Genomic DNA, 25,563 nt, shown 5'->3' with positions numbered 1-25,563 from the left:
GCATGGATTCTCTCCGTATTATAACTTACAACTGCATGTGACTCTTCAAATATCTCAAAATAAAAAGTTTAATTAAAAAAATTTGGGTGACAGTACTGCAGACAGAGAGTGGATTGGGCAAAAATTAGGAGAATGAGAGAATGAAGAAGTTTCAGAAACCCCACTCTAGAGAAGATGCTTTTTTATTACAAACACTCTTTTGGTGCTTGCTGTTGGCCAAAACTCCTCCAAAGGTTACTGGTGGTGAAAAGACTTTGCTGTGACGGATCAAGTGCTGGGGGCTTTATGAGCTGTGGTTTGAAGCAAAGCAGGTGGGCTCAAATTTGGAAGATGTATGGGGGAGGTCAGGAGGTCAAGACCCAGGCCAGCTTGGCTGGCAGGGACGGGACGAGCGCGGCCACCTCCTCCCCTGGCCGCGTAAGACTGGTTAGCTCAGGCCCAGGGCAGAGGCTGCTGGGAGTCCCTGGGGCTCCCTTGGTGGCCACCGGCATGACAGTGACCTCCCTGGGAAATATTCAGGGGAAGAGAAACAGCCCCCTAAGAAGTTCCGTGGGCAAGACTAGGCCAGGCTGAGGCCCAGTGTCTATGAGGCAGGGGCATGGACTCCATGGGTGAGTGCTGTGGTCCTTGGGCCCTGGATAGCTTGGAGGAAGCTTCTCTAGAGTGGGATTTCCTTTGAGGAAACCTGGACAAGGGTTGGACTGGGAGGCATTTTCATTTTTTAGGATTTCAGTTGTTTAGGTGTGGCCTTTTGTTTAGTTTTGTATATTTGGTGTAAAGCAGTGGTTAGTGTGCATTAGAATCACCTAGGGGCTTGTTAAAACGCAGATTTCTGGGCACTACTAGAGATTCTGATTTTGCAGGTCTGGGCTGGGGCAGGGAATTTGCATTTCTAACAAGTTTCAAAGTGATGCTGATGCTGACCCTTCACTTTGCAAACCACTGGTGTAGAAGGGTGCAGACAAGAAAACCAGTAGGGTGACACAGTCCCTCCTGTGGGGAGGCCCTAGGCAAAGTCCTCATCCCTGCCTGGCACAGCTGGGGAGGCCTGTGGTTTGTGATTCCAGCAGGGCCGTGACAGGACACCTGCGCAGGACTGTGTTAGTGAGGAGAGTGTGTATGCTGGGAGGTGATGGAGGGCAACGGGGCTGGCACTTGAGGGCAAAGTCTCGGGGGGACGTAGGATGGGAGTACTGGGTGTTTTGAGGGCGGTGAGGAGGGCAGGGGAGGAAGGAGAGGCTGGCAGACTGCTAGGGGAGCTGACAGTCTAGGAGAGAGGCGCGCACGAAGCTGTTGGATTCTGCGGGGGTGGGTGGGGCGATAAGGAGGTCACTGGGGGTCCTGGCTAGGCTGTGGACGGCCCCGGAAGTCCTGTAGGGGATAGAGGAGCAGTGGATGTGTGTATGATTCCTGTAGAAGTTGTCGGGGTGGGGGCTGAGATCTGGGGTCTGGGAGATGATGTGGTGTTCAGCTTTCAGGGGCTGAGAGGCGATGTGAGATTGGAATCTGGGGCCCAGGGAGGGGCGGTGAGGCTGAGCCGGGGTACCGAGGGCTACCTGAAGGGGCCGCGGAGGCGAGCTGGGGATGGGGACGGTGGTTGGTTGGGGCACGGGGAGGGAAAGGAAGCCGGGGCGGAAGTGCGTGTCCCTCGGCTCGGAGGAATACGGCGGGGGCGGGCCGCCGGGGGGGTTGCCTCGCCGGAGGGGCGGGGCGGGGCGGAGTGGCTGGAGCCGGGCTGCTGGGCAGCGCCGCCGAGTCCCAGCCCGAACCGAGCTGGGCGGCTGCACCTCCCTAGCAGTCCCCACCCGGCGCCGGGCGCTGCCGCCGCCGCCACCCCGCCGCCCCCGCGGGCCGCGCCGTGACGCGGGCATGAGCCTGGCCCGCCGCCCGCCGAGCCAGCGCCCCCAGCAGGGGCCGCGGCGCCCAGGTAACTAGGGGGGCGCGAGGCGGGGAGGGGGCCTTAGGCCGCGCCGGAACCCTCGAGACCCTCGGCGACTCCAACCTGAGAACTCTCCAAGCCCTTGGGACCTTCCTACCCTGTGGGGGGCCTCAGGGGTCCACCTCCAAAAGCCAGCCCCGGCCCCTGAAACTACCCCCTAAGCTCCGCCTACCCCCAGCTCTCCTCTCCAGGGGAGCCCAGGTCGGGGCTTGACCTCACGCCTACCCCACACTCACTCATCGGAGGAGCCCAGGCCCCTGTACTCCCTGGCCCTGGGCCTGCCATCCCGAAGGGGCATAACCCTGCGCATCACAGCCCCCATCCTCCTCCCGCCCTTCCTGCTCCCGTGGCCTCCTGCTCTCTCAGCCCCCACCACCAAATCGCAACACTTTCTCCATCTGCCCCGCTACTGCCCACCCTACCTGCAAATGGTTCCTACCCTACAACTTAAAGGAGGAGCCAGCTGCCTCGTTTCCTTGATTCTTCTTCCCTGGTCCTGGGGTCCTGTCCACTTTCTCTCCCAGGACACCCAAAGCCCTGCTTCCAGTTAAATGCTTTCTGTCACTGCAGAGGGGCACGAGCGGAGGCTGGGCACCTGGGATGTGGGCAGAGCAGGGCCTCTGTGCTGTCTCCCTGTCCCCAGCCGTGGGTGCGTGGCAGTTGCCAGGAGACTTGGATGGAGGGTTTTGGGGGTAGGGGGCTGAGAGTCAAGGGCAGTGACAGGCCTGGCAGGATTCACAGCAGCAGTTCGACGCTGGGCTTATTTATTTAGGGCAGATTCCTTTCTTGCCCCTTTCAGGGGATGTGGCTCCAGTGCAGGCCATTCCTGTCCCCCATCTGGGATGGGTCTCAGGAGCTGTGCCCCCTCCTGCCCAGTTGCCTGCCCCTCTGAGCCTGGGCACTGGCTACTTCTAGCTCTTCCCTCTCAGGCAGGGCAGCAGAGCTGGGCATGACCTCATCCAACAACTGGGGCCAAGGTGGGGCCACCTGGCCAGGCCTGGACACAGTGTCAGCAGTGCTGTCTCGCACCCCCCGGATCAGCTTTGAACCAAACTGTGGGTCTGGGGCCCAGGGAGATGGGAACCCACTGCTGCTCACACATCTCTGGAAGTTGAGCTGGGTCTGACCAGGTGGATATTGATGGTGGTAGGAGAAAGGATGAGGAGAACAAGGCCTGGAGGTAATTAATGTTTCCAGTCCCCAAATACCGAGCACCTGCGCCACACTAGGCACCATTCTGGGTGCTGGGATGGAGCCATTAACTAGACAGACACGGCCTAGCCATCAGGAAGCTGACATTCTAGGGCGCTGTAGGAGACAGGGAGTGGCCGAGTAGCAAATCAGCAGATGAAGAGGCAAACCCTATAGTGATATGTGGGGACAGTGAATCTGGGTGTTGCGATAGAGGCTGACTGGGGAGCTCCTTTGGCCAGCCTGGTCTGGGAAGACCTCTCTGAAGTGACGGTCTTTGAGCTGAGACCTGAATGATGCAGTAGAATGAACCTTGGACCATCTGAGGGAATAGAGTTTTAGGCAGGGAACAGCAAGTGCAGTGATCCTGCGTGGGTAGGAGTTAGGCATGTTGAAGAACAGAAAGAAGGCCAACCCCGGGGGAGATGAGGCTGGACGGGTGGGCAGGCAACCTGGGGAGAGCGGGGTGGCAGTAGTGTGGAGACATAGCACCACTTTCCTAACTGGAGGGCTGTTCAGATGTCCTCTCCTCCCGCCAGTCTTCTCTGCCCAGTTGTTTGGGTTTTTTTTTAATAATTAATTAATTTATTGTTTATTTTTGGGTGCATTGGGTCTTCGTTGCTGTGTGCGGCTTTCTCTAGTTGCGGTGAGCGGGGGCTACTCATGTTGCAGTGCATGGGCTTCTCATTGCGGTGGCTTCTCTTATTGTGGAGCTCGGGCTCTAGTTGCGCGGGCTTCAGTAGTTGTGGCTCATGGGCTCTAGAGCACAGGCTCAGTAATTGTGGCTCATAGGCTTATTTGCTCCACAGCGTGTGGGATCTTCCCGGACCAGGGCTCAAACCCATGTCCCCAGCATTGGCAGGCGGATTCTTAACCACTGCGCCACCAGGGAATCCCCCCTCCCCCCCCCCCCCCCCCGCTGGTTTTTGATCTGTCGTTGCCACCCATCTTGGGACCTGCAGTGTTTCAGGTGGTGGTTGCTTGTGGGGATTTGCATGGGTGGAGGTCAGGGGTGGGGCCGTCTGGGGAGGGGATGACCTCCTCCTGGCCCCTGATAATAATCACACAGGGGTAGAGAGGACCAGGCAGGTGATGGGAAATGTCCCTTGTGCCGGAGAGAATCCCGCCAGTGGGACCTTTGCCGGCGGTGGAGACAGCGAGCGTCAGTGAGACGGTGTCCAAGTGTCCAGGTAGGGCTGTCCCTGAAGCCCTGATAAGATCCGATCTGTCATGGGGTGGGGAGGCCCAGCCAGGCAGGCAGCTGCTCCCGCTCAGTCATTGGTTGCCAACAGCAGCGGGTAGTGTTTGTTCTGGAGCCAAAGCCTCCAGGCAGAATCGAGGTGCAGGGAGGGGTGCTCAGACGGCTGCCGCATGGGGCAGGTGAGCAGGGGGCCGCTCCCCACCCCTCTGCTGGGCACCAGGGAGTCTCCTGCCCCCTCCACACAGGACACCTGCCCTTCCTGGGAGAGGGGGGCTCCTCCTCTTTCTGGAGGAGCCAGTGGTGGCCTGGTCCAGGGCAGGGACGGTCTCTGGTTGAGCAGCTGCTTCAATGCCAGGTTGGGAGGAGGAACGGGGGTCCCTGCTCCCTACCGCAGTGCTGAGGGGGTTGCTGGGCGCCCTGCGTAGCCCCTCTGGGTGCTCAGAGCTGACCTTGCACACCTCAGACCGCAGGCCCTCTCCAGTTAGTGGGGCCTTTCCCCCTGCTCTAGGCTCGTGAGAGGCAGAGCTGGTGGTTGTTCAGGAGTGATGGGGAAAGTGGCCCCAGGTGCGGCAGGGCGGGGGCTGCCGTCCCAGTTCCTGGCCTGCTGAGCTCAGCTGCTCTCCATCCCTTGATGCCTCATTGGGTCCGCACAGGCTCAGCCTGGGGGCCACTTCTGTTGCTTAACACAGTGCAGTCCCTTTGGGGCATGGGCTGGCTCTGGGTGCCCCCTCTCACCTTGTCCCCATTGCCCATCAAATTTGTGAGTCTACCTATTGGCCCTTCCCCCTCTCTCCCTCCTCCCCAACTCCCCTTTGCTCTACCACTTTGGGCCCCAGCGTGGGTCTTGCTCTTGCATATTCATTAGGGACTGAGTAAGGTCAGCACCACCTGTGACTCCAGGCCAGTGTGAGCTGCCAGGCCCTTTGACACCCAGGCTTCCCCTGGAAGGTTGCTCTTCCCACTGGTTTGTCTCTGTGGGTTTATTTCTAGGGCATGGGGGGTGGGACGGTGGACAGATATGGCAGAGGTGCTCCTGAGAGCTTGGTGACTGCAGTCACTCAAGGGGTGCTGCTGAGAAGGTAACTGGTGGAGCCAGGAAGGAGCAGGCCTGCACTGGGCAGGTGGAAGGCTGGGTTAGGGTGCTTTCTCAGCCCTCGGCTGGGCAGCAGCTCTCGCAATAAAAACAGCCCTTGGGGTTTTCAAGGCAGAAGCTCTGGGTCCAACGTGGGCAGGCAGGTGCCTCATAGATTCATTTCCTCATTTAAAATAGGTGGATTTATCCTCATTGTTTTTTTAACTGATGGGGAAATTGAGGCGCTGAGGAGTTAAGCGGCTTACGCAGGACCACCTGCCAGTTCGATTCATGTTCCTGGCTGGGCCACATCTCCGGCTGCCTTGGATGAACCCAGGGGCCCCGTGTTTGCTGCAGGTGTGTTCTGAAAGGGGCCTTCCATGCTGTAGACCCTCAGCCAGTAGCCAGCCAGCTGGCATCTTGGAGGGGGCTTTTACGGAGCTGGTCCTCGCTGTGGGGACAAGGCAGCCCCAGGCGGTGGAGACAGAGCTGGGAAAACTTACTCTTCTCTGAGTGCCAGCACCCAGGTATGGCAAGGATGTTGGGGGTCAGTGCCAGGGAGGGGACCCCGCGCTAGACCTTATAGGAGGAAAGCAGACCACTTGGGTGTGGAAGGGTCTTGGCCCCCAGGGAGCTGGGAGAGAGCGAGTGGATGGGCAGGGAGACCACTGAGGGGTGCTGAGGAGGCTCTTGGGGTACAAGGGGCATAGGGAGCACTACCATCTCTGTCCCTCTGCCTGTTTTCGTGTGCTCACTGGGGTAGTCACATCTATTCCTTGTTAGGGACTCGACAGGCCTCCAGAAGATTAATTAATGCCAAGCTGCTGGCAGCTCCAGCAGGATGCTTGCCCCAGGGCCCTGTCCTGGCAGCACAGATGCCCAGCTGACCCCAGAAATGCTGCTCCGTTCCCACCCAGCGATCCTGGAGACACGGGGGGCCATGTTGCTGGCACAGCCCTGCCTCTGAGCCTGGATGGCAGAGAAGGCTTAGGTGGTGGCAGGCAGCCAGAGCCATGTGGCAGGGCATTCCACCCCCAGGCCTGCCTCCGTCACCCACTCCGGAACTTACTTGTCCCTGGCTGAACCCTGGGCCTGCTGTGTGACCTTGGCCATGCTGCTTATCCTCTCTGGGCAGCTTTCTTTTCCCCAACTGTAAAATGATGTAGAATGGATGTTGGACTGGGTCATCACTGAGACACCTCCCCCCTAAGTCTGAGTCCTCGTTATCTGGTAATCTGCCTGATTCTGAGAGCCCCTGACGGCATCCCTTTTCCCGATGCATATTGACTGCCCCTTGGTGCCCCTCAGTGTGGTCCAGCTTTGTCCTCTGCCCCAAGCCCAGGTGATTGCTAGTTCTCCGTGTGATTAACTCCTGCCTGTGCTCAGGACGTGGGGCACCGCAAGTCCTGGCCAGACCCAGTGCCCTCACAGACCAGCCCGACCTTCCCAGCGCCAGGGCGAGGTGACTGCTTCCACAGTGGCCACCTCCAGCCTGCCCAGCACATTCCTCAGGCTTATCTGAGAGCCCGCCCCACTGGACTCTGCCCTCCCACCCAGGAAGCAGCACCCAGACGAGCTGCTGAAGAGTTCCAGGGGCAGAGAGCAGGGCCTGAGCGGGCTTGAGGTGACGAGTCTCAGCCTCTTGCCTGGAGCTGAGGAGAACCAGGTATAGAACGGGGTGGGGCAGAGGGACTGGGGGGTCTGCTGAGACTGACCAGGCAAGTTGTCTAACCTCGGGGAGCATGGGTCCCAGAACCTGTGCCATCTCCCAAGAGCCCCATCTCTGGGAAGGCTTTCCCGCGTGGAGACTCCTGTGCACAGGAGGGGGGCTTGCTCTAAGTTTACCCCTAAGTTGTAGCAGGCGATAGGGCCCGACAGCGGCTCCGGGGCCACCTCCTCTCCTCTGCCCGCACCTCCACAGCAGGAGCCAGAGCCAGTCCTCCCAGGAAGGGGTTAACCGCCAGCCCCAGCCGTGAGGGAGGGGACTGGGCTGGACCATTTTCCTCGTAGCTGCCTCCACCTCGGTTTTCCTGAATGGTTCTGTCGTCCTGGGGTGGGGAGGGAAGGGAAGGAAGAAGGGCGGGCTGAGGGAGGAAGGGAGGGAGGAGTGTGGGAAGAGGAAGGAAGAAAGAGCGAGACAGCCAGGGGAAGAGAAAGATGTCACTGTGTAATCTCCCTGTCATTTTTACTTCCAGCAGGCTCCGGGCGAAGGAGCTGCTAGAACAATGCTGAGGCGGCCAAGGTGAGGAGCAGCCCGCGCGGCAGCCCCGACGGAGTATCTCGCACAGGTGATCCGAGGAGCCAGGAAACCGAGGCCACCTGGGCATCCCTCCCCTCGCCTGGGCCGGCCGGAGCCTCAGAGACGGTGGAGAAACCATGGCGACCAATTTCAACGACATCGTCAAGCAGGGCTACGTGAAGATGAAGAGCAGGAAGCTCGGGGTGAGCCACCTCCAAGGGGCCCTGCCAAGGAACTTGGTTTGGCGCCTGGTGGCGTGTCCGGGGTGCGCGGCCGCCCGCCTGTGGCCCGGCATCGTGCATTGCTGGTCTCGAGGCTTCTGGCCAGCGGGCTGCCCAGCATGTGCCTGGGCCCGGCTCTGCCTGCTGCAGCTCCCGCCCCAGCCGGGCTGGCTGGCTGGCATCCCAGCGGCTGGGCCAGCGGTGGCAGCCGATGGGCAGGCGGCTCCCCTGCTATTGTTGAAGTTGTCCCCAGGGCAGTGGCTGGAAATGCCGGGCTGTGTCCGAGCTGAGACCGGCTTCTCACTTCCCCTTGCCATCACCTCCTCGTTCCCTCCCTCCCCTCTCCTGGCCTCTTTGCTTTTAAGTACCTCATCTCCCCTGCTTCCCATTGCTTTCTGTGTACCGGCGTTTATTTATCTTTGGTGGTTGCTTTTCCAGTTAAAAAAAAGCATTTGAGAAGGAGAGTGGTTGGTTGCTGGGGGGAGGGCAGTGGTGGGAGGGGTGCAGAAGCTGGCGTTTCCGTGGTTTATGAGAGAGAACCTGGCCGGATGGCCCGTGGCACTGGGACAGGCTGCTTTCCTCCCAGGTGTTGGAGGTGGCTGGGGGCTTGGAGGGCCTATGGAGGTGAGGCCTCAGACACACCTTTGCTGGGTGTGCACCCTCTCCCACCCCGTACTGCTGGAAACCCCTCAAAAGGCATGAGCAGGGGCCCCAGGGACCAATTTAATAATCTTGGTGAGATTGTCCCGAGAGCAGCCTTTATTCCCGGACCCTCCTCCCTCCTCCAGTGAGGGGTCTCCCCAGTAGAAAGGAAACCCTGGTGACTGAGGTGGCCCAAGTCTTGCGTTTTACCTGGGTCCCCTGCCCTTCCTTTCCCCCTCCCCCATGGCCTTGATGGGGTGGGGGGATCCGACCGCTCAAGGCTTCCTGGCTCAGCTGAGTGGGGTGGGGGAGGAGCGGGGCTCTGATACTCAGCTTCCCTGCCTGCGTACCAGACGGAGCTGGACTGGCCTTGGAGCAGGGTGCTTCTTGCTCCTCCTTCCCCTCCTGTGGCCCTCCCCCCCGGGGCCCCTGTGGGAGGCTCTTCTGTCCAGGCAGGAGGCAGCCGCTTAGCTGGTGGGCATGTTTGGGGTCTTAGCTGGATTTGGACTGTATCCCAACCTGGGCCGTGGTGGCCATCAGCCACCTTGTTCTTGCCCTGAGAGAAGGATGGAGCCCACTTTGCGCACAGAACAAGGAGAAGAACTAAGGCTGAGGTGGGGAGGCAAGGGGGTGGGGGCCCAGGTTCTAGTGTGGCGACTCGTTCCTGAGGGCCCAGACCTGTCAGGTTCCCAGGGGCCAGCTGGGCTGTGGCCCTGTCCAGAGCAGAGCTTCCCAGGAAGGCAAGCCACTTGGGGCGGCCGCTTGGGCTCAGAACCAGGCCTGTTCCAGGGGAGGCCTGGGAACCCATGGTGGGCACAGTCACGGGGAGGGTTTAGGGGCTGGGGCGTGGCCAGGCCCAGTCTGGAATCGCCCGCACTCAGGGAACCCGGCTTCCCCCTGCAGACCTGCTGTGAGGGGCTGCGGCCACCCAGCTGCTCTTGTCCCGGGGCAGCCATTCTTGCCTCAGCCCACAGAGGTGAGGGGGGAAGGGCTGGAAGAGATCAGGAGCAGATCCTCCTACCTGCCAGGGCTTTCCTCCCAAGGCAGAGCTCTGGCAGAGTGTTTCTGAAGCGCTGATCAAAGACCTATGAGAAGTGGGGAAGGAGGGCTCTTGAGCGCAGTGGCTCCCTGGGGCTCTGTGTGTGCGTGCTGCGTGTGTGTGTGTGTGTGTGTGTGTGTGTGTGTCCTGTAACCAGGCAACAGAAGTGCTCAGGCCCCCAGGACTTCTGCCCCTGCCTCTGCAGACTGCATGGAGCCCATCCTGGCAGGGCATATCTGGGTCGGCAGCATTCGTGCATTCACTCATCCATCCATCCATTCATTCACGGTCCCTTCATATGATCATTCACTTGTTCAGCAGAGGTCTGTTAACGAGGCGACTGGGATGTGAGGATTCTGAGAATAAAATACAGTCTCTGCCCTAAAGGAGCTCCCCAGCTGAGAGCTGAGGCCTGCTGGGGTTTGGGTGGATAGACCAGGGGTTGAGCCAGGGTCATGGGGGCAGGGACAGACATGTCTCCTAGTCTCAGGGGCCAGAAATAGCCTGGTTGTGAGTAGCTTCTTTGGATGGGGACTGCCTGAGCCCACTGCACCCTGGGATCCTGCCTGCTGAGGACCTGGTACCCACGCAGCAGGGCAGAGAAGGGGAGGGGCCTTGAGCCTGTGGCCCAGAGGCCCCTTCGCCTCCTCTGCGCTGGGCCCCTCAGTCTCCCCACTGTTTGCCAATGAGAGGAGCACTGGAGATTCCTGGGGAATGGCTCTGCCAGGCTTCTGGAGTGCTGGCTGAAAGAGTGGGTACATCCCAGCCAGACTTTGGGCTGGAAGAGAGCCTAAGGTGGGAGGGAGGGGGCCATGGGAGGAAGAGTCAGCAGCCCAGGCAGGTGGCTAGGGCCACCCCTCTGGGGGGGGGGTGTCTGACAAGCCAGTTTGCCCCTTAGCCCCGGAGAGTGGTTGGCTTCCTGCTCCCTGGCTCTTGCCTCTTGGATGGAGTCCGTGAAGCTATAGAGAATTTGGGTGGATTTAGGTACGGGCAGTGGTCGGGACAAGGAGGGAACCTTGCCCGGGAAGGCACCATGCTCTGGGGTAACCCCAGGTTCTTGGCTCTGCTCCTTGACCTCTGAGAGCCTCTGGTCTCCCAGCTGGAACAGGGACCTAACCCTGATTCCCTACACTCCAGGGTTGGTCAGAGAATGAAAAGAGAGGGTTAATGAAAGGTCCTAGAGACAAGAGGGGGTGTTACCCACATCAAGAGCCCTCCCCCGGCTCTAAGAACAAGGGCCACGGTGCTGTGCAGGCTGGGACTGGGCCAGGGCCTAATCCCTGTCCCCGCGGCGCTGCCTCTGTCGTGGCGGGTGCTCCTGGGGCCCTGGGCAGAACCTTAGCACAGCGGGCTCCCAGGACAGCCCTGGTTCTAGGCAACCTGTTTTAAATACCAGCTCTACCATTCATTAGCTGTTACTCAATTTTTGGGTGCCTCATTCCCTGTCTATAAAGTGGAGATGATAATAGAAGCGACCTCAAGAGTGATCCTGAGATTAAATGTGAAGAGTGCTAATAACAAAAAGTACAAATAGGAAGCACTCAATAAATGTTGGCTACTTAACGTTAAACCCAGAGCTGAGCTCATAGTAAACAGTAACTCAGGAGCACCCTTTATGGAACAGCCTTTCAGAGCCAGCCAAGAAATGACTGACTTTTCAATTCGGGGAGGGGCCTCTTCCCCCCGGGCAGGGTGTCATGCTGGTGTCAGCTGTCCCCAGGTCTCTTGGGCCTGAGCTCCCTGGAAGGCTGTGCGGCACCACCCGCTGTGGTAGGCAGGGGTAACTCCAGGGTCACGGGCTGCTTTGGGAGTGGTCCGGGGTCTGATCCCCCTGCCATCTCGTCCCACAGATCTACCGGAGGTGCTGGCTGGTGTTCCGGAAATCCTCCAGCAAGGGGCCCCAGCGGCTGGAGAAGTATCCAGATGAGAAGTCAGTGTGCCTCCGAGGCTGCCCCAAGGTTAGGGGGCCTGGGCCCTAGCTCTCCCAACCTGTAAGCAGTGATGATTTGTTCGGAGTCCTGAGGGCCAAGAGGACCCTCCGGGGGGTGGCAAAGCCGTGGGGGATGCAGAGGGAGGTGCTTCAACCTGGCCGAGTACCTTGTGGACGCTGTTCCAGGTGACGGAGATCAGCAATGTCAGGTGTGTCACACGGCTCCCCAAGGAGACCAAGAGACAGGCAGTGGCCATCATACTCGCCGACGACTCGGCTCGTACCTTCACCTGCGACTCAGGTGAGGGGATGCGGCTGCAGGCTGTGGGCTGGTCAAGGTCCACTTGGTAGGAGGCAGCGCAAAGGCTTGCCCGGCCTGGGTATGATGTGTGTGGGGGGAGGGCACCTTTGAGGGAGCAGCCCCAGGATGAGGTGGGGCAGGCACGCAGAACCCCCTGGCCTTGCCCTCTCTGCCTGGCGGGGTGGGGTAACTCCGGCTGAAGCAGATGGGGTGGGTTGCTGCGGGCCCGAGCTGGCAGCACGGTGAGGGACTATCTTCTCCAGAGCTGGAGGCAGAGGAGTGGTACAAGACTCTCTCTGTGGAGTGCCTGGGGTCGAGGCTCAACGACATCAGTCTGGGAGAGCCGGACCTCCTGGCCCCAGGAGTGCAGTGCGAGCAGACAGGTGAGGCCTGGCGCTGGCACGGGGTGGGGGTGAGAGGGAGACTCCCCCCCGGCCCCCCACAAAGCTCCAGGCCCACTTGTCTACTCCCATCCAGATCGCTTCAACGTCTTCCTGCTGCCCTGCCCCAACCTGGATGTGTATGGCGAGTGCAAGCTGCAGATCACCCACGAGAACATCTACCTCTGGGACATACACAACCCCCGCGTGAAGCTCGTCTCGTGGCCCCTCTGCTCGCTGCGCCGCTATGGCCGGGATGCCACACGCTTTACCTTCGAGGCTGGCCGGTAGGACCCACTCGCCTCCCTGCCGTCCAACCGTGGTCATGATGGTAGCTGCCATTCACTTGTGTCGGGCACTGTGCTGGAAGCTTAAGTTATTTATCAGCATAGCATGCTGAAGGGGAACCCATTTTACAGATGAAGAAATTGAGACTCACAGCAGGTAGGTCAAGTGAAGCTGTTTACCAAGTCAAACTGGTAATCTAATCAGATGCTGGCACTGGCATTGACTAGCTCTGTGATTGTGGACCTGAGTCTCAGTTTCCTCCTCTGTCAAATAGGGGATAATAAAAGTACCTAACCTCATAGATTGGGTTATGGTAAGGACTGGGTATAGCTTGAACCCTGGAGCAGCTTGCCTAGACTCAAATTCTGTATAATCCACCGTGTAACTTTCGTTGTTACCTTCTGAATGCCTCAGTTCCCTCATCTGTAAAACGGCTTGAGAAAAATTATAATAACAAGGAAACTGTAGTAGCACACAGACCAGAGTGGGGTGGTGGGGAAAATGGAATGGATTAATCCTTGTAAAGCATTTAGACCCCCACCTGGCACATAGAAAATGTTCAGCACGTTTGAGCTGGGTGGTCAGACCCTCAGATGACAGCCCTGCCTGTTCCCGGACGAGAGCCTGACCATGCATGTGCACACACATGGGGGCATACCCACCACCTGGCTCTCGGTGCTACTTGTGTCCCCAGGATGTGTGACGCTGGGGAAGGGCTCTACACCTTCCAGACACAGGAGGGGGAACAGATTTACCAGCGGGTCCACAGTGCCACCCTGGCCATCGCCGAGCAGCACAAGAGGGTCCTGCTGGAAATGGAGAAGAACGTGAGGGTGAGGCAGTGCGTGTCCCAGTGTAGGGGCAGGCTGGCGGGTGGGCGGGCCGGGGGCCGGGAGAGTGGCAGCTGTCTCCAGCTGGTGTGTCCGGTAGAGGCAGGCAGGGTCTTGGGCTGGCTGCTCTGGGCTTAGCCACTGACCCTTCTCTGCCCCACAGCTGCTGAACAAGGGCACGGAACATTACTCATACCCCTGCACGCCCACTACCATGCTGCCCCGCAGTGCCTACTGGCACCACATCACAGGTTCCCAGAACATCGCTGAGGCCTCCAGCTATGCCGGTGAGTCACTGCTGGGCCCCACCCCTACCGGCCAGGAGGCTCTGTGGAGGACAAGGCATGTTGGGCAGGGGCCTTCTGTCCCGGCCCCAGGGCCTCAGCCTGCCTCTGTGTCCACAGGTGAGGGGTATGGGACGGCCCAGGCCAGCTCAGAAACGGACCTCCTCAACAGATTCATCCTGCTAAAGCCAAAGCCCAGCCAGGGGGACAGCAGTGAGGCCAAGGCCCCTTCCCAATGACGGCAGAGCTGGCACGCACAGATGACCACTGGGGCTGCCTGCAGCGTATCGTGGATGGCATGGAGGGGCTGTGGGCCAAGAGCCTGGGGAAAGGGAGCAAGCAGTCCCTTCTTTGCCCCCGAGGGTGAGACTGGACCAAGGCAAAGGGCTGGCCATGCCACCTGAGCATGTGTGAGGGGCTGGAGCTACCACGGGACTATATACTGTTAATGATTTTAATATATATGGCTTATGATGTATTCTATATTAATAAGATTCCCCCTCTGACCCTCCCTGCCACCACATACACATTTTTTAATCCCATGACCAGGCCACAGTCAAGGCTGTTTTTGAATGTGAGGGCAGCGGTTTCCCTGTCCCCCATGGTACCAGCCCTCCTGCTGCCAGGACCTGAGCTGCCAGGGCCAGAGGAGGGAGACACTCCACACTCCGGGCTGCTGCGCTGGCTGCTGGCTTTTCCCAAGCAGCCCAGGGGCGGAGACAGCAGGTGGCTTCTCAGTCCCTCTGGGCCTAGAGTGGCACAGGAAGGATCCGAACTTACACTGTGCCACTTGGTAGCCTTGCACTTGGGAGTTTTCAGCAGAGGTGACATCTGGTGACACCTCAGGTGAAAATCTGGTTTGAAAATGGTTTCTGCCCAGACTCCTTCCTGCTTAGCAGGCTGAGGAGACGCCCTGGGCGTGGGGGGTGCTGGTTACGTTGGCCCGGGGAGGACAGCCAGTCCCGGGCGCTTTCCTGCCCCCGGGCCAGGCCGGCCACGCAGGAGGATTGCGGGGGGGCGCGCCCTGCTGCCCGCTCTCAGTGACCGGCGTGGGCAGTGCTCCCACAGAGGGAGCCCCTCAGCCCTGTCTGGCCTCCCTCCAGCAGCCAAAGTACTCAGAAGCCGAGCCCTCCCCACTTCCCCCTCCACATGGTGCTGAGGCTCCCTGCTGAAATGCAATTAAAGCAACTGATTTTCTAGTGCTGGTATTTACTGACAACCGTGCAGAAGGGCTATCTTTTTACTCACATCAAACCTTTGGTTGCGTGTGTGTTGGGTTGTTTTGTTTTTAATATTTTAGGGTTCTGATTTGAGGGAACAGACCTTCTTGTAAATAACCATTATTGAAGTCGTGGCAGGAGGATGATAAAGCAAGAGGCCCCCTCCGACAGAGCACCGGAGCCCGGGAGGTGGCCACAGCCCGCTCAGCTCTGACCCTGACCCAGGCAATGACCACCTAGAGGAATAAGCTAGCCTGAAGAAGGGAGCCCAAAGGCCACGGAGGGGAGGCAGAGCTGGCTGGCTTGGTTAGTGGCACGATGACGCATGAAGGCGATTACGTACGTTTTGCTCTTTATTGCCAAAAATAAAAACTTTAAAAGACAACTACTGTTAATAAATAACCCTTCCTTTTTGTACTAGATCTCTGGTTTTCTCCAGGCTTCTCCTGCCAGGCTGCCTAATTAACTGCTTTGGGTTTGTTCCTACCTATAGGGCTAAGTGGCCAAGGCCAGACCTCCATGAAGGCCCTTGCCCTCCCCCACAAATTAAATAACCTGGCCATTGTTGGTGATGTTCAAAACTCATAAGTAGAGAACAAAATACAAGGTTTACTGGCGGGAAGAGGGGGATAGCCTGGGCCTAACACTACACTCAAAGGATTCTCAGATTAGGGACACTTGGGAATTTGAGTGAAGAACCAATAGGCTGGCTGGGGCAGGGACTGCAAGGGCTCACGGGGCCTCAGTGAGGGTTCTAGATTCAGCGCTAACACAGAAGCCTAAGGTACAACAGTGAACATTCCAACTTGTGAACAGAAAGAAAGGATTTGAAGTAAAGAACTGAAATACCCAGAAGATGAGAGTTCAGCTCACTGGTTCCCAACAGGGGAACGCCGTGGCCCCCTGAGGCACACTGGGATACAGGGCAGAAGGGACGTTCCGGGCAGCACTACTGCCCATCAGCAGGCAGGGCCGGGGACGCTAAATGTCTGGGAAGGGACCGTCCTGCCTCCAACAGCAGTGCTGGCCCTGGTAATCTGTGACTGCACAAGGCTGGGATGGACCTACCCTTCCCCGCTGCTACCTTTCTAATTGGTACTGAAGACTTGCCAGGAAGCTTGAGCAACAGCTGTCCAGTCCCCAGGAGCCAAAATCTGGAGTCTCAGGAGAGACCTAAAATTCAACTGCTGTTCTGCTGAAACAGGTGAGCTGCAGCTAGTTTATGGTCAGGACGTCACTCTGGATCTCGTGGCTTAACTGGGTCTGTAAATCACTCAGCTTCTTCTTTAATCCCGACAGGGCTGACAGGACAATGGTTTCAGGGCGCAGAGAGCCACAGGACTCCACGTTGTAGTAAAACCTGAGAGGCAAGAGTCTGGTGAGAGCCCTCCATGAGGCAGGCTGGCCTGAGCTATGGCCACGGGCCCGCCTCCCTCCTGGGTCCTGACTCCTTTCTCCCCATGAACTCGACCTTGCCCCAGGGATGACCTCCATCCAACCTCTTAGAAACAGTGGTCCCAGGGCACTTTGCAGGACCTCGAGGAGGCCACGGCTACCTCAAAAAAAAATCTCAAAACACCTGTGTATGGATGTATTCCACACTGAGGGAAAAGAGAAAGTAAGCAGTGTCACCTGCTCCAGCATTTTCATGTTTGTCACTAGAAGGCTCTGGTCAGTTTTGGGCCCTAGGTTGATCTTTCTTTGGGAGCTGAAAAATCAGACTAGGAACAGTCTGGATAACTGGAGGGTCCCCCTTCCCACCCCCCCCAGCGACCAAAAGGGGGATGATAATCTGCCTGGATGTGCACATACCGTGGGTTCAGCAGTTACCAGCCCCTCCTCAGGTGAGGGGAACTGGGATGGGCGGGAAAGGGTCTCCCCAACTCAGAGGCTGCATCAGAACTGTACGTCCTTACACACGTTACCTTCAAGTGCCAAATCAGGCTCTTACCTCTCCGGCTTGCCGTTGGGGTCGTAGGGCGCCTGCGACTCATCCTCGTCCAGCTCTGAGTACTCACTCTTTGGCCTGAGGTCAAACACAGATCAGCACAGGCTGCTACTGCCGCTTTGAGGGCACCTGTGTCTCAGTGAGGCTGCCCCATCTCGGTTACCAGGAGCCATTTCCACACCCGCCCACCCTGCCTGCCTTCACTCCCAGCAGGAACATACCACTCCTCTGGCTTGGGGTACACCGTGTGCCTCAGGGCGTTGTCGGGATCGTATTCAAAAGCCACGCCTGCAGTCGGGTTCCACTTGGCGTGTTCCTTGCCAAAGCCCTTTTTGGCGTAGGCGCGAAGTCTCAGCTCCTGGCCCTTTCTCAGCTTGACGATGAGGATGTCTGTGGGGAGATGTGAGTCAGTCGAGGGCCAGCAGCGGCACGGTTCTCCACGGTCTGACCTGCAGTGCCACTGGAAGACCGGGCAGCACGAGAAACTGGGTCTGGTCTCTGCCCCTCTCGGGCCCCTTACCATCCTGCTCCACGTAGTCATTGGGGTCATTATCTCGGTTCCGGGATGTCACCTGCAGGGAGCCCAAACAGAGGCACTTATTAGCTGCTGCTCATCTCCCCACGCACCTCTGCTGGCACCCACCTTCCGGCACCTCCTGACCGCAACCTGCCGAGCCAAGGAAAGGATGCCTGAGAAGGCGGTCGTAGAAGTGCCTACTAGGACCCAGTCTGTGCTGGTTACTGGCCTCTAACCCCTACCTCATGGCTTTTTGACAACCTCCCCAGTCAAAACAGCACCGTGGCCTTTAAAAGGGTCCTTAGGGGGCAGGGCCCACAGCACCAATGCTTTTGCCCACACTGGCAAAAGTCCAGAATTATTAGTACTTCTAGGCATCAGGCTTAGGTTAAGGCAGAGGGTAACACAGGGAAAGTCGGTGTCTTATAAGAATCCACCCCAGTCTGGCCCACTTGGAGCCAGGAGAAGAGCAAAGGTCCTGGGTAGGGAGGGCGTTCCTGACCGGAATGACCCGGGGGCTGTTGGAGATGAGGTCTCGAGACGTGACGTGACGCGTCTGGTCTTCGTTGCACCGCACGTCGAGGGTGAACTCCACCGAGCACTCGGGGCAGAACTCTTCACACGTACAGTCCTGAGGCAGGAAGAGAGGCAGGAGTGAGTCTGCGGAGAGACGGCAAATCCTGGCTTGGCTCCCCGCTTCTAATACCCTGTTCCTTAAGGTTCTTCATCTGGGAAAGGGTGGATCACAGCCTCCAGGCTCTCTTGGGCTGTGTCCATCTGCACACCATTCTCAGGCTGCTCAAGGGCAGGTGCGTCCCAGCTCAGAGACCACCTATACGCTGGCACCCACATGGCACCCCTCGCTGCCAGGCCACGGCCGGGAGACGCACTAACGTCTCACCCTGCCCTCAGGTGCCCTTCCTCAGAGAACCAAGGCGGTAAGAAGGAAGCGGCTTTCACACTGCATAGTTCAGCATCCCCTGAGCTAAGTGGACTAGCCTGGGAATGCAATGACCATTTAAAATAAAATAATCCAGGGAACAATAGAAAAAAGTACATTTTAAGTTCCAGGCTACTGACCTTTTCTTAAAAAATTTCATACGGAAATTTTTTCACAAAAGCAGAGAAGAGTGTTAAGAGACTGCCACAATATAAGCATCACTTGGCTTCAATAATTCTCAAGTTTGCCATTCTTTACACTGATTCTTGAAACACTCCCGTATTAGAGATTAGCTGCTACCGTTTAACTTCAGGCAAGAAGAGAGTTACCAGAATGTAATCAAGCAAACTGTTCTCCCCCTCACGCCAGTGAGGAAAATCCAACCTATTTTCGATGTTTTCAAGACAATGAGGAAGATCTAGGGGCCATACCTGGATAGTCTGCAATCACAGGTGAGACGGGAAGGCAACCTAGACCCTTGAGACTGAATCACTCACAAATATGAAATTAAAGAATCAAAATGTAATGGAAGACAAAAATACGAAAAGGTACTTAACCTCAAAAAAAAAAAATAATGAAAAGAGAGGACTCTGTTCAAGAGATCAAGAGACTAAAGAGGCGCAACAACTGAATGCAACGCACGGATGACAGAGCCGCAGACAGAAAACAATTAAGGGGAATTCCCTGGCGGTCCAGTGCTTAGGGCTCCTCGCCTTCACTGCCAAGGGCGCGGGTTCAATCCCTGGTCAGGGAACTAAGATCCCACAAGCCGCGTGGTGCAGCCAAACAAAAACAGTTAAGGACATTTTGAGGATAACTAGGAAAATCTGAATTTAGACTGTAGATAGATAGTACAAATCAGGGCTAATTTTCCTAGGCATGATAAGTGTGGCTATGTAGGAACATATCCTTATTTTTAGGACATGCATGCTGATGTAGCTAGGGGGAGAAATGTCATGATTTCTGCAACGTTCTTTCAGATGGTTCAGCAAAAACCACATCTATATGAAACACAAAGCAAATATAGCAAAATATCAACAACTGGAAATTACAGGTGAAAAGACGAGTATTTATTCTACTTTTCACTTTTCTGAAGATTTTCAGAAAAACAAACAAACAAACAAAAAAATCCATACCATCTTTGTTCAGTAAATGCAATACTAGAAACAAATTTAATGGAAGGAACTGTTAGGTCATGGGGGATGCACATTTTTATATAAGATATTGACTAACTGGTCTTCAATTGGTTGTACAACTGTCTTCACCAATATATGTGATGTTTTATTTCTTAAAAACCGACTCTGGAGACGTGAGGCAAAATGGTGAAACGTTAAAATGTGACAACTGGTTTGGTGGGAGCATGCCTATTTGTTATATTAGCTCCACACTTTGCTGTGTGCTTGAATAGTTCTTTTAAAAAACATATATAAATTTACAAAATATATCAAATTAGCCACCATAAAAATGACGTGCCCTTGGGAATATTAGAAAATGGGCTGGGATTCCCTGGTGGCGCAGTGGTTGAGAATCTGCCTGCTAATGCAGGGGACACGGGTTCGAGCCCTGGTCTGGGAAGATCCCACATGCCGCGGAGCAACTAGGCCCGTGAGCCACAACTACTGAGTCTGCGCATCTGGAGCCTGTGCTCTGCAACAAGAGAGGCCACAATAGTGAGAGGCCCGCGCACCGCGATGAAGAGTCGCCCCCGCTTGCCGCAACTAGAGAAAGCCCTAGCACAGAAACGAAGACCCAACACAGCAATCAATCAATCAATCAATCAATCAATCTTTAAAAAAAAAAAAAAAGAAAATGGGCTGATTCAGGATCACCTAAAGCCATCAAGAAGGAATAGTTTCAAGCTGCTACCTAGTGCAGCTCTGGTGAAAGGATGCAGGTAACCTAAACCTGTCCTGCACTCTCCCTAGTTCTAAATCTGTTAACGTATCACGGAAGTGCAAACCTGGCCCTAGAGGAAGGGAGCCATGTTTAACTAGCAGAGCTTACAGGGTGAGGCATAAACCTGCAGACGCCAGTACCCCGGTCACTCAGGTGCTGCTCTGTGGGACAGCTCTCACTCCCTCTGCTCCTTGTCCTCACCCCCTAACCTTCTCTCGACTCCCTTTAGCCTCCTAGGCCCCTGTCCCTGGGAAGAGATGCTCTGCAACGCAGTCTGAACAGATCAGATGCTGAAGAGGAAGAGCTCCACCCGTTCCGTATAAATGGGCATCCAGGAGTATGCCCCCTCTTATGTGGCTGGCTAATGAGACTCCCCGATGCCCCTTGAGACTAATCAATCTGAGGTCCCATCAGAACCAAAGACCAATCAATGCCTGCTTTGGGCTCTAGACAACATCTCCACATTGTCTTTCTAAAAGCTGAAAGCAAGATGTCGGGGAAAATCCCTGTAAGAACTAAGGTTCCCGGGCTTCCCTGGTGGCGCAGTGGTTGAGAATCTGCCTACTAATGCGGGGGACGCGGGTTCGAGCCCTGGTCTGGGAAGATCCCACATGCCGCGGAGCAACTAGGCCCGTGAGCCACAACTGCTGAGCCTGCGCGTCTGGAGCCTGTGCTCCGCAACAAAAGAGGCCACGATAGTGAGAGGCCCGCGCACTGCAATGAAGAGTGGCCCCCGCTTGCCGCAACTAGAGAAAGCCCTCGCACGGAAACGAAGACCCAACACAGCCATAAATAAATAAATAAATAAAATTTAAAAAAAAAAAAAGAACTAAGGTTCCCTGCCTCCCCCTACTCCCGACCTTCCACCCAAGCACACAGCATACCCGGGAGTACTGCAGCTTGTCCACAATGTCGTCACTCGTGAGGGGAATTAATCCTGGAAGACAGAAAAGCACATTAAAGAAGGCCAAGGGGCCAAGCCAAAAGGAGAACCCAGAAGTCCCCCTGGGAGTGAGGAGGCTTCCTCCTCTGACACCGGCACAGCCCCCTCCCTTTAACTCTCCAAACCCAGCACTCACCAAGCCTGTGAGCAATGAACTCGTCGTGAAGGACTGAGGAATTGGCATCAATCTGAACCCAGTCAATTGCTAAAGAATGAAGGAAGCAGAAAAGGAGATGTGCAGTTTAGCCACCACATTCATCTAAAGACTTAAGAGCAATGGTTCTCCAGATTTAAAAATCATCTAATGCTTATGAAATTGCAGAGGCCTGGCCAGGCTGCCAGAGACTCTGATTCCACAGCTCTGGAGTGGGGACCAGGAAGCTGCATTTTAACAAGAACCACATACACCACACCCTACTTCCCTGCTCAGGTGGATCTGATGCAGAGAGTTCCCTGTACCACCCAAAAAACAATGACTTATTAGAGAATACCACGGGAGTGGGAACATGTTTCTTTGAGCTGAGTATTTCTGTGGGAAGCACTTAAATCTGCTATTCATGCCAACACCAAATCCAAGAGCACTTGAAAGTTAGACAAACCTCACAGAAGTAACACAGACTTATGGTCCACATCTCATTTTATGATACAGTGACCAGATTACTCAATTTAATGCTTTATTATCACTCAACCAACTAATGCTCACAGAATCCTTTAATGAGCAAGGCATACTAAGTATACATCCCAATCTCTACCAGCAATGAGCTAGTAGGACGGTAAGAACTGTACTTGTCACACACGCCTGACTTAAACACACATTCACTCACTCATTCATAAATAAACATCTGCACGTAAGCAATTAAATTCATTAATCAAATGGCACTGGCGCCCAATTGCCCAATGAGGGGCATGGACACTAGGTACGGAGGTCAGAAGAGGACCAGACATGACCAAGCCCCAACCTGCTTTGTCCTATGCTTCCTATTGCTTCCTCAACCCAAGCCAAATAAGGACCATGAGCCAAGCTTTTCTGCCTCTGCGTCTTTCCTCCCACCGGCATGCCCTTAACCTCTCTTGTGCAGCTGAAAATCCTTTGAGCCTCCTATAAACCAAGCCTTGCCTGCCCTCCGTGATACAGAGACGAACACTCTGTCCCTGTAACCTCCTCCCTCCCAGAACTCTGTCCAGACTTCTCTTAAGACACCTGTCATATTTTGCCTTGTGTTATATTTGCGTGTTTTGTCTCTACCTCATGCTTCAAAAATTCCTTGGGGCAGGGTCTTCAGATGTCTTAACTTCTGTATTCCTAGCTGGGGCCTGGAATGCAGCAGGTGCTCAATATTATTTGTGGGAAAAGTGGCACTTAGAACGTCAGGGCTGCATCCTAAAGCACAAGTCCCTCATTTTACTCATGATGGAACTAAGCCTCCGGGACATGGAGTGATTAGGCAGAGAAGGAGGACCAGCCCTCCAAGCTCTGAGTTGAAAAAGTCTCTGTGGGTGGTAATGGTGGAAAAACTATAATGTTCTCTTCTTTACCAATCATTTGGCCTGCTTATTTCCTTAGGAGTTTGCACGCTTGACGCAGCAACTATGACTTACATTTCTTTTTCCTAACCCAAACTCTCTGAGCTGACACTCAGAAGATATTTGTAGTGTATCTGTAAACGTGTAGAACACCTAGTGCGGAGTGGCTGGAACCAAAGCAGAAACAGATTTTCCCTCTTCTAGGCGCCAAGGGCCCTGTAGCTATGCTTCTCCTTAATTGATTCAAAAGTCTGTCTTGCATTTGGGTTGTCTGTGAATTCATCTTTCCCCTGCAACTTCACTGTGAGCCTTTGGAGGGCAGGAACCCTGTACTTTACAGCTCTGCGTTCCCAGTGCCTAGCACCACTGCCTGGTGCTTATATGCTCCCTAAATACAGTTGACGGAACAGATTCACATCTACCGGTACTAGACACTCACTGAACACAATGCACAGAGATTACCCCCTTAATACGTGACATCACCCTGATAACTACTATTAGTGTTCGAACGTTAGAGAGGAAACTGCAGCACAGTTTAATAACTTGCTCAAATTTCAGAGAGACAGTAAGTGAAAACAGTATTCAAACCCAAGTCCACAGACTCCTGAACCCGTGCTCTCCACCAACGCACGTGGAAGAGTGGAACTAAATAGCCCGTGGGAGCCAGGGAGGTGACCAGAGTGGCCCTGGGCCAAGGGCACAGGGTCCAATCAACTCTGCAGCATTCCTGTTCTCTCAGCGCCCCCATCCCCGGCCCAAACCAAGGCTGGAGGTCGGAGCGCCAAGGTATGGGGAGGGTTGGGGGGAAGGCCTGGTGGCCCTGGCAACGAGGCGGGGGTCGCTTACCTATTATGGGCACCTCAGCGATGAAGACCCTCCGGATAGAATTTGCCACCCTGAGGAATGAAAACCAAGCGGCGTGTGGGCACCGCAGCCTCGACAGGCCGGCCCCGCGACCCACGGTTCCCAAAGCGAAAGCCCTGGCCCGGGGGCCAGTTCTGGAAAGATGACCCCCGCCCCACCTAGGCTGGGGCCCGCGGCTCTTCAGAGCCGCCAGCCTCTTCCCTCAGCAGCCTTACGCTAGGTCCGTATTCTCGATGATGAACTTGACATTCTCGTCGGTGAGCTCCGTGATCCGCACGGTAGGCTGGTTGGCATACGGCATCGTGCCCCGCCACTCGCTCGGCCTCCCGCGTCGGCTGTACTGCGCCTGCGCCAACGCCGCCACCGGAAGTCGGTGGACGCGGCCTTGCCGCTTCGGCGGAGAGGCGCTTAGAACGCCACCTGCTGCTCGGAGGCCCAACGTTTTGTCCACCCCCGCCCCCTTCTCTAAAGGGCACCAGGTTAAACCATTTGAAGGGCGACTTCGCAAAACATGCACACGCGGTTGACTCAACAATAACACTTCTAGGAATTCATACTGCAGAAGTACTTGCAGTTGTAAGCAAAGATACATCTACAAGGACGTTCACTGCAGCAGTCTGTACCAGAAGATAGAACTACTTGCCCATTGACTGAGACCTGATTAAATATACAAACATAGGAATACAGTAACGTTTTTTAAAAGAATGAAGTCTGTACATTTATGGAAGAATAAAAGTACAGTCGGTCGTCCGTATCCAAGGGTTTTGAATCCGTGTATTCAACCAACTGAAGATCAAAAAAAAAAAAAAAAAAAATTCCATAAAGTTCCAAAAAAGCAAATTTGCTGTATGCCCAGCAACTATTTATATAGCATTTACATTGTATTTACAACTATTTACATAGTATTAAACATTGTATTAGGTATTATAAGTAATCTAGAAATAATTTAAATTATATGGGAGGACATGTGTAGGTCATATGCAAATACTACACCATTTCACATAAGGAACTTGAGCATTCACAGGTTTTGGGGGGGAGCAGGTGTCCTGGAACCAATTCCCACAGATACCGAGGGATGAACGTACACTTTAGCAAAGTTTACTTGAACAATAGGTTTATACCCTTTCCCTTCCACCCCCCAAGTCTGGATCATGCACTTCTGAAACTGCAGGAAGATACAATGCTCTTTAATGTATTGGTACCATCTACAGTTCTGTGTAGCTGCAGTGAGTTCTTCATCTCTGCATATCCAGTGCCTGGCAGTGTGCGTCTCATAGGTTGAACACTCAATAAAGAATTACCAAAGTCCCCTAAACAGCCTAGAGAGAGGTTAGAGTGGGCTTCAAAAAGGTGGCAGCAGCTTTTTTTTTTTTTTGGCCGAGCCGTGTGGCTTTTGGGATCTTAGTTCCCCAACCAGGGATTGAACCCATGCCCCCTGCAGTGGAAGCGCAGAGTCCTAACCACTGGACCGCCAGGGAATTCCCAGGTGGCAGCAGCTTATACAGAGAAGCCCTAAAATAGAACTTGGCAGGGGACAACATTTAGGGGGCAGAAGAGTAATCAGAGGAGATGAGGAGGAGTTTGCCTTAGCAAGGAGTGACACCTCCTCCTGAGACAGAGGGGAAGAGCACTGAGGGGGCCCTTGCTACACAGCCTGTGTCATCTCAGTAAATTAAGAATTAAAGTAGTCTTCTGAGTGTGAGACAGATGCTATAAAGGAGAGAATGGAATGAAATTTGGAATAGCTACTGCAGGGAACTTGACAGGATGTCGAGGTAAAAGAATCAGAGAGGTGCAGAAAGGGCCCAGAGGAAGGTACACAAGAAGAGACTGGAAATTCCTACTAGCTTGTTACTCCCCCCATCATTCAGTCTACTTGGGTAGGAGACAACAAAGCAGAAGACAGATGCTGTGGGATGCTGTATGTACCAAAATGTTGAAGCTCTAACCCCTAATGTGAGGATATTTGGAAATGAGGGTCTTTGTGAGGTCATGAGGGTAGGACTCTCATGATGAGATTAGTGCCCTTATAAGAACAGGGAGAGACATCAGAGCTTGTTCTCTCTCTCTCTGCCATGTGAGAATATAGGGAGAAGGCGGTCATCTGCAAGTCAGGAAGAAAGTTCTAAGAACCAAGTTGGCTGGCACCTTGAT

At 55.3% G+C, this 25,563-nt stretch overlaps 2 protein-coding genes across 6 annotated transcripts; one reads left to right on the top strand and one right to left on the bottom strand.

The window, feature by feature from the left end:
- Positions 1-1,779: 1,779 nt before the first annotated feature.
- DOK4 (docking protein 4) lies at positions 1,780-15,162 on the top strand. 5 transcript variants are annotated; one of them, XM_036834194.1, is made up of 10 exons: positions 1,832-1,927; positions 6,961-7,069; positions 7,599-7,845; positions 11,395-11,502; positions 11,661-11,775; positions 12,039-12,158; positions 12,253-12,442; positions 13,138-13,276; positions 13,437-13,560; positions 13,678-15,162. In XM_036834194.1, the coding sequence occupies exons 3-10, from the start codon at positions 7,780-7,782 to the stop codon at positions 13,794-13,796; spliced, it is 981 nt and encodes a 326-aa protein (XP_036690089.1). In that variant the 5' UTR covers positions 1,832-1,927; positions 6,961-7,069; positions 7,599-7,779; the 3' UTR covers positions 13,797-15,162. The 5 variants fall into 5 exon arrangements, with proteins under 5 accessions (XP_036690085.1, XP_036690086.1, XP_036690084.1 ...); XM_036834191.1 differs by having other exon boundaries at positions 1,825-1,927; positions 7,602-7,845; positions 13,437-15,162; XM_036834189.1 differs by having other exon boundaries at positions 1,825-1,927; positions 13,437-15,162.
- Positions 15,118-23,769, bottom strand: POLR2C (RNA polymerase II subunit C). The gene is made up of 9 exons (XM_036834188.1): positions 23,625-23,769; positions 23,392-23,441; positions 21,158-21,226; positions 20,963-21,015; positions 17,745-17,873; positions 17,246-17,297; positions 16,947-17,115; positions 16,729-16,803; positions 15,118-16,137 (listed from the first exon to the last, which is right to left on the bottom strand). Exons 1-9 carry the CDS (start codon positions 23,708-23,710, stop codon positions 15,993-15,995), a joined length of 828 nt encoding a protein of 275 aa, XP_036690083.1. The 5' UTR covers positions 23,711-23,769; the 3' UTR covers positions 15,118-15,992.
- Between the last annotated feature and the right edge of the window lie 1,794 nt (positions 23,770-25,563).

Source organism: Balaenoptera musculus, chromosome 19 (assembly GCF_009873245.2).
Source record: "Balaenoptera musculus isolate JJ_BM4_2016_0621 chromosome 19, mBalMus1.pri.v3, whole genome shotgun sequence".
NCBI classification, from domain to species: domain Eukaryota; kingdom Metazoa; phylum Chordata; class Mammalia; order Artiodactyla; family Balaenopteridae; genus Balaenoptera; species Balaenoptera musculus.
The sequence above is the reverse complement of the archived record's forward strand: the minus strand, read 5'-3'. Positions and strand labels throughout refer to the sequence as shown.